This window comes from Calypte anna, chromosome 1, assembly GCF_003957555.1.
Source record: "Calypte anna isolate BGI_N300 chromosome 1, bCalAnn1_v1.p, whole genome shotgun sequence".
In the NCBI taxonomy this organism is placed as follows: domain Eukaryota; kingdom Metazoa; phylum Chordata; class Aves; order Apodiformes; family Trochilidae; genus Calypte; species Calypte anna.
In genome coordinates this window covers 19918985-19937756 of record NC_044244.1, presented here as the reverse complement: position 1 = coordinate 19937756, position 18772 = coordinate 19918985, and the positions used below count along the sequence as shown (strand labels likewise).

Sequence of the window (18772 nt, the reverse complement as noted above, 5' to 3'; positions counted from 1 at the left end):
TTTCTCTTAAAGGTCTCATTTGGTTGTTTTGGGGAGACCGCAAAAGTTTTAAGCGCAGCAGATCGGTGCGGTTGCGGTGTCCGTGCTGTGTATAATCCCGTTTGCCATTCTTGGGGGGCTTTGATTTGAGTTTTCACAAGTAGCTGTTGCTTCTCCCGTCAGCCGAGGCAGGTGAGGAGCCGTGTGTGATGGTGGGGGCAGGAAGATCTATGCTGAGATCTTCCTGGTAGGGCTCCAGGGGCTTGGAGGGGTGGCATGACCCCTTCCCCTGCACCAGAAACACCTGAACTGAGGGTTTGTAAGTTCAGACGATGGTGAATTTTACCTGCACGCATCCAGGGTCCAGGCCTGTGCCATTGGCTTGGCACTTCTGCCTCACTGCTCGTACATCTTCTCAGGGCTCCTTCTACGTGGCTTTCTTTGGTTTTCTTTTGTAAGTACAAAGTCAAAACTCCAAAATCAAGCAAGCAGCTATGCTGTGTACAAAGATTCTCACTAGCCAGTACAAGTATTAAGTTTTAATACATGTTTGCTTCTTGCCTGAAATGGGTGTCTTGGAATTTTTTGTTTTGTTCTGTCTGTAGCAATGGCTTCAGGAACAGCGCTGGTTTACGATGAGGAGATGACCACTCATAAACTACTTTGGAGCGAGTAAGTCACTGCTGTCCTTTTTATGAACAGATTCTTATTAGAACTTATGTACCAAGCAGATGCAGTTTTTTGTTAACGTAATTGGAAATACCTAGAATGATAGAAACCCTGCCATTTTTCTAGTAAATAACATCTCTTTCCTTTTGGAGTTTTATTTTATTCTTAATTTGTATCCAGATGCCATAATGATAAACTGAAGCTGGATTTGAGAAGTTGTAGGCCTCCAGTTTCGTAGACCTTAACAAGAATTGTTAGCTTTAGGCATCTGAGTAGCTCTCTAAATAAAGTTAAAGCTAATTAAATTGTTTATAAAGCAGTTTATCATTGATCTTGGAAAAAATATGTAGCTATAATTAGTCAGCTGAAACCTGTCAGTTACATTCAATCAGAAATTGGTATATGCCGCTTGCTTTAATTTACCTAGTTACACCAGTTCTCTGTTCACCTCCACTGTAATGTACAGCCTTTCATTTCAGCATTCCTGTGTCTGTAATTCAGCATTGCTACTTTCAGTGGTGAGAGAGGGAACAAAAAATGATGATGCTGTGTTTCTTTTTTATTTAAGAACCACATATATTTTTTCTGTTTACATATTTTAGAACCATATTTTGGCACAATTACAAAGCAAAAGTATTTAAAGATTTTCTTTTACTCTATCATGTGCCTCTATGCAAGTAATAAATCCTCATACAATGGGAGGTTAAAAGCTAGGCATGATGAAGGGTGTGTGTTGGCTGTGCTGGTATGGTGTTATAGTAATATGATTACTGCTTATTTTTAGTCCTGTTTGTGACATTGAAGTGCCAGAAAGATTGTCATCCTCCTATGAGCGACTTAAATATTACGGTATTGTGGAAAGATGTGTCCCTGTGCCTGCCAGAGAAGGAAGCGAGGAGGAGATCCTGTTGGTTCACAGGTCTGAAACTTCCTTTCATCACCATTCAGATTAATTCAGTGAAGTAACAGATCTAGTATCTCCAGGTCAACAAATCCCAGTAACCTTAGTGGAAAATGTGTTACACTTATAGTTAGATTAATAGTGTTGTGTATGGTGTAGGTCCTGAAATATGATTGCAAAGAAATACTGCCTTATACATTAGAGTAAAAGTAAATTTCTAATTAAAATTGGTACAAGACCTTAAAAAGCATAGCAAAATGAGTATTTCTATAGAAAGAGAAGAACCTTCTCTTTCTCCCAAGCATCTTGGGAGATCGAGTGAACCAAACAGAAAAACTTTGTAAAATTAAAAAAAAAAAAATTGTAAAAAAAAACTTTGTAAAAAACTTTGTAAAATTCACACACTGGTGACTGTCAGAGTCCTCATTTAGTTCTTGCTGGGATAGTATATATATATAGTGTGTACTGCAAAATAGACAAAGAGCCTTTTTTTGAAAAAAAATGCTTTTGCTACTGGAAAAAGAAGAATGTCATATACTTAAGACATCCAAGAACCCTTGCTTTCATTGCATTCCTTATTTTTTTCCCTCTATATCCTGCAACGAGTGTTCCAGAGTATCTACTGGACTTGTGAACTCTCACAGAAAGCCCCTTTTAACATATATACTCTTACTTTTAATTGCATTTTGCAAAAAACCACCCAAATTTTAGGTCTGTTTGCTTAGTTAAGTGTTGTGTTAATCCCTCCCTCTCTTCTGCAGTCCAGAACATCTGGAAGTGGCAAAAAGCACTCAAACAATGAATGAAGAGGAACTGAAAAGAGTCTCTGGAAATTATGATGCTTTTTTCTTTCATCCGGTGTGTAAGCTAAACTGTTTCCTGTACTGAGTTACAAGTGTCTGTGGTTTTTTGCATCTGAATGGCACTTTTCTAAGTAGGGAAAAATTAGCAATACATTTTTTGCTACTAGCAATGCATGTTTTGCTTGCTTATATTTATTACATTATTGTTATGTGTTTCAAGTTAATATACTGCTGTAATTTAAATTGGTTAAGTGTCCTGTCGTCTAGTCTGTAATTGCATCATGCTGTTGTAGAACACTACTCAAATTTTAGGTCTTTTTCTGTCACTTGATGTCACTGTAGACCACTACTGACCTGCATTATCCCATTTTGCTAACAGTCACTCTTAAATGCTGTGCTACCAGGTAATAGAGATTGTCTTATGTGTTTTGTTTCTATGAGGTTTCATTCCTCACATTCAAAGATGCCATATTATTCCACTAGTGAGCTCAATATGTCCTGTTTCTTAACTGCTCAAGAGAGAATATCATTATAAAAGGATATGACAGTCACAGGTGAACCTATTAGAAAGAGCACTGTAATTTGTGCTGTAAAATTGTTTTCAACAATCTGTCTACAACCTCAGTAGGGTAGACTTAAGTCAAGACAGTTTACCAGGGATGTAAAACTATGCCATGTGTGGTTTATAAATATGTAAGGGGTGAGTGCCAGGAGGACAGAGTCAAGCTTTTCTCAGAGGTGATTAACAATAGGACAAGGGGCAGTGGTTATAAACTGGAGCATAGGCAGTTCCATATAAATATTAGGAAGGATTTTTTCACTGTGAGGGTGACAGAGCACTGGAGAGGCTGCCCAGGGAGTCTCCTTCCCTGGAGACAATCAAAACCCACCTGGATGCGTTCCTGTGTGACCCGTTGTAGGTGACCCTGCTCTGGCAGGGGGGGTTGGACTGGATGATCTTTTGAAGTCCCTTCCAACCCCTAACTTTCTATTATTCTGTGATTAGTTTAAAACCAGCTGATGGGTGATTGGTGACAATTAAGAGATTCACTTTTTTCAGAATACCTACCGCTGTGCCAGACTAGCAGTAGGAGCAACTTTGGAGCTCTTGGATGCTGTGATGTCAGGAAAAGTATGCAATGGAATGGCATTAGTAAGGTAAGAAAATATGTGAGAAAGTCTTCGCTTCTCTCCAAAATTTCCTTTGCTGTGAGTAACCATATAAAACTTGGTTTTAGACCTCCAGGTCACCACAGCCAGAGAAATGCAGCTAACGGGTTCTGTTTGTTCAACAATGTGGCTATTGCAGCAGAATATGCAAAAGTGAAATACCATCTACAGAGGTAAGTGCATGGCTGACCCTAGAGAAGCTTAGCATATGGAAGGAAGGCATTTAGATGACTGTTTGATAATGTACTGTTTTAGATTATTGTCTAGAGCTTTCTGGGTGTCATGTAACTTTTGGGACAGAAAGATATTATCTGTACCTCCTTTACATCAAGATGATGTGGTTCTTCTAATTAATGTTTACCTGTACTGATCATTACAGAATCCTGATTGTTGACTGGGATGTGCACCATGGTCAAGGAACTCAATATATATTTGCAGAAGATCCAAGGTTTGAAGGATATTTTATTTATTTAATATGTTAGCTGGTTAAGTATTGCTTTCCTTTGTAATAAATAGGATATCTTAACTTTCTAAAAACTAGAATCTTACAAACCATTCTTATTACTTTAGTCACACTGTTTTCACTTGTTATCAAATAAAGGGAAAATTCTAACAAAAAGAAATATGTAAATTTATTCCATTGTAAAGAATAACAATCAAAATGAGCAATATGACCACTTTGATTTGCTTGTAGTTATATCCCTCTGTGACAGTACTGAGGTAGTATCACTCCTCTCTATTTGGGAAACTCTCAGTTCAAGTATTCAAATAGTCCTTGGATAAAATATATGAGCTTTATATTGTTTTCTGAAAAGTCACAGAATTAGATTCTTGAAACAAGTCTGCTCTTCTGAAACTGCCTTGTCTTTGATGTGAAGGGGTTGAATGCATACAATGTTTTTTTAGCTGTTGTCCTAGGTTAATTTTGTCACAGGACACACTGTACCAAGTTTTGCAGTCGACAGTCCATTAAGATAACTAAGGGGAAAGGACAGTTCTGTTTTCATACTTTCAGTCAATACAGCCACCAGGATCAGGATATAATGTTGCTTTTAGGATCTTTTCCTCGAGTTGGATTTGTTCCTTGTATCTTTCAGTGTGTTGTATTTTTCCTGGCATCGCTATGAACATCAGGAATTCTGGCCATCACTCAAAGAATCAGATTATGATGCTGTAGGTCTGGGAAAAGGAAAAGGTTTTAACATAAATTTGCCTTGGAATAAGGTAAATGTTGTTTACAGCACAACAAAGCAAATGCAATAGCTTTCTATCTCATGCTTTACATAACACTTGCCAAGAAGTGCACTGCTTCACTTGCATGCCACTGTCTTGGCACAGTGTCCCTTCTTCCTGTCTATATAATGTCTGCTAAGAAATATGGCTCAGAATATGATAATGTTTAAAAAGAAAAAAGAAATGGGGAGAAACATGTAGCTTTTCTTTAATATCTTGCCTAGGCACCAAAACAAAAAGTGTTTCAAGGCATGAGTAAAAGGGTGTATATTTCTGCACTTAATTGGAGCTTGTTTTACTTGATCTCATAAGATTCCCTTATCTTTAACTTTTGATACTATCTCTTCCTGAAGTCTTTAAGAACCTTAGAAAAATTGCTATTCCAACTGGAAAATATGATTCGTGCCTCACATTTTGTAGGTTGGGATGGGAAATTCGGATTATCTTGCTGCATTCTTCCATGTGCTGCTTCCAATGGCTTTTGAGGTAATCTGTTACTGCTCTGCTGTTTGAATAGAAAAAACAAGGCTCGTTAAGTAAATACCCCTCAATTTTAGTAGAAATGCAGTAGCTCCCAGTAGCAGAGTTAATACATTGTTTCTTCTGGTATAAATAATGTTCTGATTGACTGAATAATATTTACAGAATGCTAGCTTTTAAATAATCAATATAATGATCAGCAACTTCTCAATCAGGAGTGAAAATAGTATAAAAGGCTAATACAATTTTTTATTCAGGCAGAATCTGTATTTCTGTTCATATTCTAGCTGAAAAAACAGCTGAACATGATACACTTGAAATCCAGTACAAAATTGAAAATAGGACATAAGAATGTGCTACCACTCTCTCTGTTTTATAACAGTTTGATCCTGAACTGGTTCTTGTCTCCTCTGGGTATGATTCTGGAATTGGAGACCCTGAAGTAAGTAACTTGTGGCCTTTGTGTTGTCAATCATGAATCTGTTTGTCCTACCTCTTAAATGTTATGTGATTCCTAGGTGAACTTGCTTTGACCAAGCTAAAAATACATGTTTGAGACTTCAGGGTGACCCCAGCTCATTAAATACTACAACAAAACATGTAAAGACAAATTATCACATAGGCATAATTAATGTGTTTGGTTTTGCACCTTCCTTTAATGCAGTTGGTTGAGCATTTTATTAGATACAAAGAGAGGTTAGTGTCCCAGTATTCCCACTCAGACTCATATTTCAGATTGTATGGGTGATAGGGATTACCCGTGGTTTTGACTCAAGGATTTGTCTCGGTTTTTTTTCTTTGTTTAGGGTCAGATGAATGCCACTCCTGAGGTTTTTGCCCACCTTACCCATTTCCTGATGCAGTTAGCTAATGGAAAGCTGTGTGTCATCCTGGAGGTAAAGACTTTGGAAATGTACTCCCATTGGAAGGGTCTTTGTATTAGAACCATATAGTGCAAGCTTAGAAGCTAGGAAGAGAAACTTCTTTAAATAATAATTTATTCTTAATTTCTTTTTTGAGAATGAGGAATGCAAAATGGCTAAGTCTTGACAATGCTCTTACACATTAAAAGAAGTGCATGTCTTAAAGACTGATTTTTTTTTTTAACTTACTATGTTGAAACAGAGAAGCATTGTTCAAAAAAACATATCCTCCACAGATCTGTTCAGTTCTTGTGAACAGTGACTAGTCTGCTACTCTAGATAATCCCAAAAGTCATTAAAATTTATTTAGTGTGTTACCAGTGTTTCTACAAGTATGTCTTACTCCAGGAGAGTTCAAAAAACCTGTAACTTCAATATATTCCTACTTACTAATGGCATCCTCACTAGATTTCCTCTTTTTTTTTTTTTTATTAAAAGCCTCTATGCAAGTCTTTTTTTTAAGAACTCTTTTTGAATGTTTCATTCTTTTGAGGGCTAAATTTCAACTCCCTTTTTCTACTGCTTGTTAAAAAACTGGCTTTTCAGGTAAGTAAGCATGTGGCAATGCTAGTGCCAACATGATCTCCAAGAACAAGCTGTTAATGCATTGATTCACTTGGCCTCTGTTTGCAGGACCTTGCTTCCTCATCCTTGAGACAGATATTTCTGTCTACTGGCTGAAATGCAAATAAAAATCCTCTTCTAACACAGATGATGTGACTGCCCACAGGTGGTATGCAAGAAGCAGTCTGTCAGCTGCAGTCTTCAGTCTTCTGCCAAACCTTTAGGACAACTATATGTTAAGTGTCAGGCTCTGGGAGATTTCCCTTATACAGACATTTTAGGTAACAGTGATAGCATTTGCCTTCTGAGGAATCATCCACAAGAATTGTTTGTTTCATGGATAGGAATGGAGAAGGTGTATGCTTCTAAGGCTTCCATTGCAAAGTCATGAGTGATTTCCAAAATGAACTGAACCATGATAAAGTGAATTGACTGATGGGGAAGTTCAGCAAGTAGCCTCTAACTTACTGTTTTTATATTGAAAACCCCTGACTTGTACTTATATATCATCCTTCATTTCTGCAAATTCAGAATATTTCAAATGCTCTATTTATTTTCCATTATTATACTCAGATATATGTTACAAGTACATGCTCCTTACATGACACAAAATACTCTTTTCTAGGGTGGATACCACTTAAAGTCATTGTCTGAATCAGTCTGCATGACTGTAAAAACTTTGCTTGGAGATCCTGTACCTCATATAACTGGAGAAATGGCACCTTCTCTAAGGTAAGGATATGAAGAATTTTAGAACCATCCATGTATTTATCAAAGAGACTAAAGAAATGCATGCTTTGCTGAAGCAAGGTTTTAATATCACAGAATCATAGAGTGGTTTGTGTTGGAAGGGACCTTTAAAGGTCATCTAGTCCAAGCCCCCTTGCTGTAAGCAGAGACACCCTCAACTGGATCAGGTTGCTCAGAGCCTTGTTGAGCCTCACCTTGAATATCTCCAGGGATGAGGCCTCAAATACCTCCCTGGGAAACCTGTTCCATTTTTCCACTACCCTCATGGTAAAGAACTTTTTTCTAACGTCCAATCTAAATCTACTCTTCTGTAGTTTGAAACTATTGCCTCTCATCCTCATTGCCCCATAGGCCTTTGTACACAGTCCTTCTCCAGCTTTCTTGTACTTCAAGTACTGGAAGGTCACTGTTAGGTCTCCCCAGAGCCTTCTTTTCCCCAGGCTGAAAAACACCAGCCCTCTCAGCCTCTTTGTAGGACAGATTTTCCAGCCCCCTGATCATTTTCATGGCCTTCCTCTGGACCCACTCCATCAGGTCCACGTCCTTCCTGTACTGAGGGCACCAGAGCTGGATGCAGTACTCCAGGTGAGGTTTTACCAGACCAGAGTAGAGGGGCAGAATCACCTCTCTCGATCCCCTGGCCACACTTGTTTTGATGCAGCCCAGGATGCAATTGGCCTTCTGGGCTGCAAGCCAGATTCATGTCCAGATTCTTGCCCACCAGCACCCCCAAGTCCTTTTCCACAGGGCTGCTTTCTATCTCCTCATCTCTCAGCCTGTATTGATAATGACCCAGGTGCAGGGCCCTGCACTTGGTCTTGTTGAGCCTCATAAGGTTCACCTGGGAGGCACCTCTGTGGCTTGTCCAGGTCCTTCTGGGTGATATCCCATCCCTCTGGCATATCAACAGCACCACTCAGCTTGCTATCATCTGCAAACTTGCTGATGGTGCACTCAATCCTGCTGTCTGTATCATTGATAAAAATGTGGAACAGTACAGGTCCCAGTATGGAACCCTGAGGGACACCACTTGTCACTGGCCTCCATCTGGACTTCAAGCCATTGACCACTGCCCTCTGGATGTGACTGTCCAGCCAATTCCTTATCCTCTGAACAGTCGACCCATCAAATCCATATCTCTCCAGCTTGGTGAGTAGGATGTTGTAGGGGACCGTGTCAGAGGCCTTGCAGAAGTCCAGATAGATCACATCACTAGGTCATCCCTTGTCCACTGGTATAGTCACTCTGTCATAGAAAGTCACTATCATCAGGCAGGATTTGTCATTAGTGAAGCCATGCTGGCTGTCTCTGGTCACCTCCCTGTCCTCCATGTGCCTGATCAGACCTTCTAGGAGAATCTGCTCTATGATCTGACCAGGTACAGAGGTGAGGCTGACAGTTTGGTAGTTCCCAGGGTCCTCCTTACTACCCTTTTTAAAAATGGGTGTAACGTGTCCCATCTTCCATTCACTAGGGAATTCACCTGACTGCCCTGACTTTTCAAGTATCACAGAGAATGGTTTGATGACTACATCAGCTAATTCTCTCAGGGACTCTGGGATGTGTCTCATCGGGTTCTATACACTTATGGATGTTCAGATTCCTCAGGTGGTCACAAACCTGATTCTCATACACAGTGGGAGGGACTTCACTGCCATAATTTCCACTTTGTGTTTTTTTTTAACTTTGGAGGTGTTGGCAGAGGTTGCAAGTGAAGACTGAGGAAAAAAAGTTGTTGAGAATCTCAGCCTTTTCCTCATCTGCTGCAACTAGCTCACCATTCTTGCTTTTCAAGGGGGATTATGTTTTCTTTAAGTTTTTTTTTTTCATTGACATACCTGTAGAATCCCTTCTTGTTATTTTTCTCATCCCTTGCCAAGTTCAGCTCCAGCTGTGCCCTGGCCTTCCTGACCTCATCCAACAAGTTACGTTTCCTGTATTTTCAGTAGTGCTACTGTCATTAATCATGTTTCTTTTGTAGTGCTGTTGAATCTTTTCAAAATGTGAGAGCAGCACATAAACCCTACTGGAAATGGTTAATGCATGAAGGTAATAACTCTTTCTTCAATCAAATGTGATTGGTAAATGGATTCATAAAGCCATTTAAAATAATTAATACCATTGGATTAAAGTAATTGAACTACCAGTTATTCATCAAGTGACTGATGAAGCAGTTTGAGGCTTCATTCAAGACCTTCAGCTGACCTGAAAAGAACTCCTGAAGTTGGCAAAAAATCATGCCAAAGAGTAGTGCTTTGGTTTTTTTATTTGAGAATCCTGTTTTCTGTGTCAAAATCAGGGGTGTAAAGAGTATTATCATTTATGACCTTTCACTACATTAAAACAAATATGCTGAAAAATAACATGTGAGAGGAAACATTGTAGTTAGTGCTAAATAAATGTAACCAAATATTAACACACATGCTCAGGAATTAATACATGTGAAACCCCTCTTTTTTTTCTTTTCCTTTTTTTCTCTAGACACATCATTTTTACAAAATTTGAGCACCAAATCACTTTTACTAAAGAAGGCTAACCCAAATCCTGCCACGGAAGATGAATTTAAGATCACTAACAATGATGAAGTTGTCAAAGTAGAAAGATTTTTGGAAATGCACATGAAAAACATTCTATTCCCAGTGCCTCCCATCAAAACAGCAACAACTGACTCCAAAGGTTCACCACATTTGCTCACCGTACCTGTTCATTTGGTGAAAGAAGTGGACCAAAATGAAATAAAAGCTCTTGTCAGGTTAGTCATATCTATTTAATTTTCAACATAATTATGAGGTCTCTGTACAGACTATCATCTACCTCTATCTCTGATGTTTGTTGTTTGGTTTTTTTTTTACCTCTGCTGCTGGTTTTGGCCTTAGTCTAGTCAATTATAGCCACTTTCTTCCTTTGAAAAATTAAGACATTAGTGTTAGTTATCACTTGTAGCTTTGAAGTCCTTTAAAGAACTAATCCAAATACTTTTAAAAAAATATTTCAATGGAGATGTTGCAAACATTTTGATTTAGAAACAGATTTTGCTAAGATGGACCATTAAAGCTGTGTTTGCTTTTAGCTGGGAAAAACACCACACTGCTCTGATTTGAAAAGCTCAATTTGTTGTCTTAGAAAGCCAAATTTTTGACAGAACTCTGTTTCCTGTATATTATCAGACCTTTTTGTTTTCTTTCCAGTGGAGAATGGAGACAGGTTTGGAGAGCTTGAGACTATCAGGCAGCAATGCTTTAATCTTCCTGCTAAAGCTGGGTTTTTGAGAGTGAATGTGTGGCACCTAAACAAAATGTAACCCCATCAATAACTGCAGAGTAGCATTTTCTTCTTTGAAAGCATTTTTGCCTCTAATGTAGTTTTCCTTTGTATAATTTATTTTACAGTGGCTTTTATGCAGACCTTGTGAAAGAAGACAAAGTTTTGCTCTCTCTTGGCAATATGTTGGCTGTCCTAGATAAAATACTCAGGAAGGAGGTAATAATAAACTCTTGTGATCTTAGGGGGTGGGGGAGAGAGTCGGATTCCTCAGATTTCTGCTTCACTATATTGTTGCCTAGATACTGGTTACTGTGTCATTCACAGCTCCACTAATCCCAGCTAGATATGTTTAGCTACAAGAGTGAGTATACAAGTTGAGGAAACAACTATTTCGGGATAATTGTTAACCCTAAAACATCTTTCCAATGATCTTTGGGCAAGACATTGTCCTGCTTTTCTGCAGTCACAGCATATGAGTTAGTGAGAACTTTCTGATTTTCTTCAAGCCTTGGGGGAGCAGAAGTTGATCTATTGAGCACCAGTGAGCAGCAGCAAGAAATGTCAAAAATGCAGACTGTCTTGGAGCAGAGTTTTGCTTTCTCTCTATAGTAAAGAGTTAACTTCTGCATTACCCTTCATTACAAGATGCTGTGCTATGTGCAGCTGCATGCACTTACCATTGTTTGTACAGATATTTATGAATTAAATTTTGATTTACACACACACACACACACACATGCTGTGCTTTAGTGGAGCTGTAGAAAACAGCACCATATGCTGTAATTTAGAACAGAGTAATTCCAGTTCAGCATTTTGATTCTTGCAGGGTCAAGAATATGGAGAAGGCAGGCTCAGAGGGTGCATGTTTGTATTTTTCCTTCTCCAAGTTTTTATATATAGAGGAAAACTGCAAGCAAGTTAAGAAATGAAAGATTATTACATGATCATAAATCAGTCTCTCTCTTGGAACTAAAAACTCTCTTTTGAGTGTTAAAATCTTTTTTAGGCCTGCAAGGAAGACTATCTGGTCTTTCTTGTAAGCCATTTTCTTGCTGTTGGAAGTCACATATGTAGATCTTGTGAACAAATTGCTAACATTATATACTGCACATAGCTCTAGAAAAGTCTTTGAATAGATTTAAAAAATGGGAACTGACAAAGAGAAAAAGAACTTCTCATGGGTTGAAGACACTAAGATGAGCGTTTTGTGTTGACAAATACAAAGAGGAGTGGAAGCATCCATTATCCTTTTGCTTAGATTCATTCAGAGTGACACAGCACAAATGAAAACTGTAAGGCTGACTGAGTAACACTGCCATTGTATTTTCCAGAAATGAATAGCTTGCCTAGGTTAAAGAAAGGGTCAGAATTAACATTCAGGGGCAGCCTCCTTTTCACAGGGTGTAATTTTCTGATGCAGTTTGCCTACTGGCATGCTGAGGTATCCTTTCTGCTGACTATCAACAACACCAGGAAAGATGACCTCCTGCAAAAGAAAGATGATCCACCTGCAAAAGCTATTTTTACAGTTGCCTTCCAGCCTAGCACAATACTTTTGAAGAAATAGAACAGCTCTTGGTATAATAATTAAATACAGCCTTTCTGCAGATAATGATAACCCTACTATGATAGATCATTAAGATCCCTTTCATATAGTTGTAGCTTTCTTTGAATTGCACATTAAAAAGTAAAAATATAGTTGTTACAATAGATTGACATGATCTCATGCAGCATTATTTCTGAATTAAAAATGTATTTTGTAGGTGTGCAATGGACTTGCAGAATCACCTGTATCTTCCATTTCTGGTGCTGTTGCACTGAAACATGCTGTTCAGTTTGGATTTCAAAGGTAATTTTAATCTTTTATGTTTGATGCCCTTAGACAAAAGTGTGTGACATATGGCAAAGCCTTTGAAGCTTTCATTTTAAAAGAAGTATTATCTCCATATGCATAGCAGTTTCAATATTTAGTACAGACAAAAATGTACATGCCTTTTTGCCTTACCAAAGGCCAAACCCTGTAAGAATGACTGCTGGCTCTTTGTCAAGTTTTGATTGCTTTTGGCCTGAGGACATTTTCTTGATTGTTATCATTTCTCTGTAGTATTCAGTGAGAGAAAAGGATGTCATAAATGTGTTTTCTTTACACTTCTAATGGACCAGGTTCACAAACAATATACATTCTTTTATGCATTTAATGTACATGCAAACTCCTTAAACAGATCACACTAATTAAAAATGTTACTCATAGATGTAAATATGTGTATATTTTTCATTGGTTTCTGCAGGGTGCTTTGCATCTTTGTTGGAGACATGCAAATCGTACCAAACACAGAAGATGGGTAAGTTTTCTTTTTACTTCAGGGAATCAGATCCCAAAGGTTTTATGTGTATGATGGAATTTGCACTGAGGATTCAGTCATGAGCTGATGTTTATTAAGTTTGGCTTGAGACAAAGTACAAATTATCCCCAAATCTATCTCTAAAGACAAACTTCTCTCAATGCCACTTCATGAGTTTAGTGGTAGGTTCAAAGTATAATCTTATACTAATTGAAATTTAGATTATATTTGAAAATATTGAAAATAAAAAGTAATAATTGCCTTCTTTATATAGGGTGTACCCCCCTATAACTGCAGGTGACACATACTGCTGATGCTGAGTTCCTTATTGAAAGTCATCTTTACTTATCTCTAAATTTTTTTGCCAATTCCCCTTTTTCTTAAAAGTACTTTGCCTACAGTCTTTAATACTTACTTTAAAAATGCCTTAAAAGGATTTTAGTTTCAATTGATATTTACATTATGGCATGTAGTAATGCAAATAGTTATTTACTTCTGTGTTACAAATTATTATTTAAACTATGATGAAAGAAAAGATCTCTTAATCCCATTGGAAATAGTTGGTTAAATACTTGAATGTGCTTTTACTTACAGAAAAATACTCATTATACATATTTGTGACAAAGAACAGTCTGGAAAAACCAGCTCCAAGCACTATATTTCTCTAAACTGGAAAGAGGTAAGATTAATTTTCTGGAAACAAGATAAAATGTTTGTTAGAAGAAATAATAAAATCTATTTACAAATTCATAAAATGACACTGAGAACTACACCCCTAACTGCAATTTGGACCTTGGAAAATATTTTATTTTATTGCCCTTGCCAGGGTACCACTCCTTCACAGAGCTTTAAAGTGTACTGGAATGTGTAGGTTTGAGGAAAGAATGTAGCTGCTGTAGTTCATCCTCAAGAAGGCAGTTACAGTGCAAGGATACTAAGGAAAAGATAAATAATCTGCATGTTTAATATAGAAATTGCTGTGAAAATAGATCAGTATCCTATTTCTTAGGCCAGTCAAAAGCTTTTTGAGATTCACCTTACATTTTACTTTATAGCTGAGACTCTGGGGCTTTACATGTATTCTAAACAGTTTCTCATTGTTGTTAAAGGATGCTGAAGGAAATGACTTCTTTTCTGCTGTACTTGGATTCATTCTTCCTATAGCATACAGTTACCAGCCTAACCTGACAGTAATAGCTGTTGGACCAAACCAGAGCCTTGGAATAAGTGGGATTTCTCTGCTTTTTGCTTTACTGGGAGGATTAGCTGAGTCTCGAATTTTTGCAGTGATCAAGGTAAGAAGAGGGGCTAAGCTGTGATGCTTCAAAGTGCCAGGGGTAGAAGATAAATCAAGCAGCAGCATCCTTGGTATGAAGTGCTACAAACTTCCCAGGAGACAATATTGTCTGTATCTATACTGTTCCCACTGCAAACAGCCCAAGTTCTTCTCTCTGGCCTGAGAACAAGACCAGACACAGACACACACTGAGCTGCAGGTGGTCTGCATGACTGAGAAGCTGAGGTGTGGATGCAAGCCCATGGTTATGCATGTAGACAGTAGGTGTTCTGACAGTTTGTCACAACGTGGGAATCAGCTTCCCTTTCCACCTGAGTTTCACAGCTCAGAGTTGTCTCCTGAAAAAAGACTTTTGCTATTTATATTCCCTCTTTCCATCAAATGTGATTGAAAGCAGCCCATGGTCCTGCTTATCATAAAACACTAGATTTCCTCTCCTCTTCTCCATGCTGTATTTTATTACACATGGTTTCTGTCATGCAGAAGATCAAGGACATAAGCCTTTTTGGTTTAATTTATCTTAATTACCATAATACATAACTGAGGACCAGTCTAGCTGAGCTTCATGTGTCTTGTAGAAAGAACAGGAAAGGAAATAAAGAATATGAGTATCTTTCCCTAGTCTAGTTTTTCTATACACTACTGCATTAAGAATTCTAAATTGAGTAAATGGGACACTGTATCCAGACCAGGGTGTGATAAGTGCCAGTCAGTGTATCTTCCATGAATTTGTCTAAAGAGCTCAGTTGATACTCTTGGCCTCTGCAGCATCTTGTAGCTGTGAGTAACTCAATTTCCATATGTGTCCTGTGAAACAGTAACTTTTGGTTGGTTTTGTGTCTTTTAGTTCTTCTTTCATGAAAAACAATGAATAAGTGTTAATGTATGCAATTTTATTCAAATTTGTTTCTCAGCAAGTATCTGATTAAAGACATACTATTCATTAAGCTGCCAATTAAGTAGATTTTGACATACTTTATTCTATAGTCTTCTCAAGTGTAATTTGTTTTATTTTAAATAAAACTGTCTTGTAAATTGTCTAAGCTAATATAATTTGTACATTGATGTACAGTACCCAGAGGCAATGTATTTGCACATTACTAATCAGAAATGTGAAACTGAAAGAATTACTGATATGCTGAATGGTAAACTCAGAGATAAAAGGAAGTTAGACATAGGTATTTAAGAAATGACTGAGACTTTTATATTGACACTCTGCAGGTAGCTTCATAGCAGGGTTATCTAATATGTGGGGATTTTCCAATGTGTTTACTTGGCTTTTTAGAATAAATGGAAAAAGAACTCTTTTATATTTTAAAAATAAAATAGTTACAGTCTTCAAAATAAATGCTAATAATCCTCATATACTATGGGCACCTCAGAATATTATTTCTTTGAGCAAAGGACATTGATATATACTGTCAGAAGTCAAAAAAATGTTTTGATGAAGCAAAATGCATCACTTTTTTACAGCTAGAAAATAAATGATGCATGAAGTAAACAAGCTTCTCGCTCCCCTTCCCTCCTAACAGTTTCTATTTTTAACCCAGCACTGTTTCTTTTCAATCATAAAAGCAAAACTGAGATTCTTTCTCTATTTGAAAAAAAACAAGTTGTACAGGAGAAAAAAAATAACTTGACTTTGTCAGAAAAAAACATTTGACACATTCTGATTTTAAAATTGAAAGCTGCTCATTGCTACTAACACTAGCAACATAGTTACATAAGCTTGTTTTAAAATACTTATTTCTGAAACAAACTTGGGTCCACAGAAGTAATTATTGTTTTCTTAAACAGGATACAGAGAGAAATCTAATTCAGAGTGTTGAGAAAGCATTATTGGGTGCTTCTACACCTCACTTTGGCATCTATGTACCTCCTACTCAAGAAAAAGCAAATAAAATAAAAACATTAAGAGACCAGTTTCAGCAGGAATGGAGAATGCTTCAGTGTTCAGGTACATTGTCTGCTTTTATCTTTACTTCTTATTAATACCTGCAGGCTTGTAAAAAGATCATAAAATACAGACAGATCCTATAAGTCAGTTGAATACTAAAGTCAGGGGGAGAACATAAATCTAATGTGAAAAGGATGAAACTGATTGGTTTTAGTTCTGCCACTTGAGCCAGAAAGCACCAAATCTCACAGCGTAACAGCTGTATCCTTGGGAACTTTGAATACTGTTACTCCAAAATTCTGAAATGAAAATACCAAAATATTAGGTGCTTAAAGGGCAGTTTATAGTACATGTACTGACTCTGATTCTAATGTGTTTTCTGAATATTGTCCAGAATAAGGTGACTTGGTTATTCATTTAACTTGTCCACAAATCACCTAACAGTCACGTCATGTTTAAAGTACATTCACCAACAGCTGAGGATTGGGTACTGCATTTGTACTGGCATCAGATTAGGCAGATGTGAATGTTTTCAAGCATATTTGTCTAGAAACACTTCTTTACTGAGTAACTTCTGGTTTTCAATAGAAAAAGCAGTTATAAAGGTAAGCATCTCTCTTTGAAACGAAGTGCCCTGCTTGCTTTCAGAAGAAATGGCCAAGAGCAGTGGTCTGATTCCAATAAAAATATTCTTATGGGGCTGGGAATTGTAATATGAACTTGATCAGTAACTGTCTGTCTTACTGATGTTCTTTTCAGTGAAGGATGAGATTTCAAGAAATTGACTTCAGAATCATTTTACACAGCAGGAGGAAATGTGTTGCAGTTCATGTTGCCTTCTAAATCATCAGGAAAAGAAGTGGTTGATATCTGAACAGAATTTTTTTTCAGCTGGAGAACTGTGCTTCCAAATTCTATATTGGCACTCATTATTCAAGACTGACACTTGAAAACAACTGTTGTACTTTATTACTGCAAACTGGAGACTATATCATTTGTGACAGGCATCTGAAATGAGCAATTGTAACAGCCAAAACATTTTAATATTATTCAACATAATACTAGAATGTTTGCACTGCTGCCACCACCCCCATTTCACTGGGATTTAAAATTTAACATCAGGTTCTTCAGATTAATGAAATTTAATTTCATAATCTGATTCAAAGGATTCACCTAACATGGTGAAGGAAGAAAAGCAGCTGAACAGCTATAGTGAATGCATTCAGTTTAATTTCCTGAACTATATAGGGCATGAGAGAAAGAAGAAAAATATTTTGCATATACAAAATTACAAGTATGTAATAAAGTAGCATAGAGAGGACTTCACTCTGCCTTCTTTTCAAATGTAAATTGTCTGTATAACAAATAAGCTCCCCAGACCCCAGAGACTTGGTAGCTGCCTAAGGCCAACATGTGAATTCTCAAAATGAAGCTTCCTGAGGCAATCACCATAGCATGCCCTGTTCTGCAGCATTCCACATCTTATTTTGGGCTTGTGTGCAGAAGTACTTTTTTTGTTACTGTGACCTCAATAATGTAATCTTTTGATTTTAAAAACTTTAAATCACATTTGTTCTGGGGTCAATGTGACGTAATTTGAATAACTAAATCTGTCTTTCCAGTTGTCTTTTTATAATTGCTCCCTGTGATTTCCTTCTCATTTGTACTGGTTTTCAGTTATTGCTGGATGGCAAATGATACCCTGTACTTGAACATTTTGAAATTAAAGTCTGTTTCAAAAGGACTAAAAGACAAGTCAAACATTTTCACAAAACAAAGTGGAAGAACAAAGGGTTTAAGTTCTGAATTTCTTTAAAAGTCACTTCAAACTCCATTAAGTATTTATTTTAGCAACAGCCAAACTTTAACTTGAAGAAGTTTTCAAAATGGGAGATTTATTTGCTTCTTCTCACTCCCACTGTCTGAAAAAACCCAAACTGAAACATAGTTATTTGGCAATTAAGAATTTTCAAGGAAAAAGCTTTCTCAGATATTGTTTCCAGGCTTTAGATCCTGTAACCAGATTTGAAATTAATGTTATTTGCCCTACAGCAAGCACAGTAAGACACTTTTCATTTCTATTTAATGGTTTTCATACAAATACTTAAAAAGAGCAACAAGTAAAATGTCATAAATCTAACAGAAAATCAAATTTTGCAACAAAACAAACACAGAAAGTTGAATATGTTTGGCTTTTTTCCAGTATGTTTTTATCCCAGACACATCAACTTGGTTTTTCTGCTAGAAGTCAGGAAAATCCTGGCAGGGAAGGGACACACTCTCCCTTCTCCCTGCCTTCATTCAGCTGCATTTCCACAGCAACTCTCCGAATAAAAATATTTTTATATGGAATTTTCTAAGACCTTAATAAAGTTTATTAAAACATGAATTATGAGAGAAAAAAATGTTTTATTTTCTTAGAATGAGTTCGCAAATACTGCCAAATGACTGCAGTTGCGTTCTGTGCGCTGGGGCGCAGTGCAGTCGCGGTTGGCTCCGT

General features: G+C 37.2%; 1 protein-coding gene across 1 annotated transcript; it reads left to right on the top strand.

Annotated features, from left to right (window-relative positions):
* The first annotated feature begins 525 nt into the window (after positions 1 to 525).
* HDAC10 (histone deacetylase 10) lies at positions 526 to 17357 on the top strand. The gene is given in 21 exon segments (XM_030447439.1): positions 526 to 561; positions 563 to 651; positions 1433 to 1567; positions 2311 to 2407; positions 3413 to 3510; positions 3591 to 3695; positions 3902 to 3970; positions 4620 to 4746; positions 5176 to 5241; positions 5618 to 5677; positions 6042 to 6131; positions 7348 to 7454; positions 9454 to 9521; positions 9954 to 10224; positions 10862 to 10952; positions 12500 to 12585; positions 13025 to 13078; positions 13673 to 13757; positions 14188 to 14373; positions 16173 to 16332; positions 17032 to 17357. Coding segments are annotated over 21 exon segments (2106 nt in total). The 3' UTR covers positions 17058 to 17357.
* Positions 17358 to 18772: the final 1415 nt, after the last annotated feature.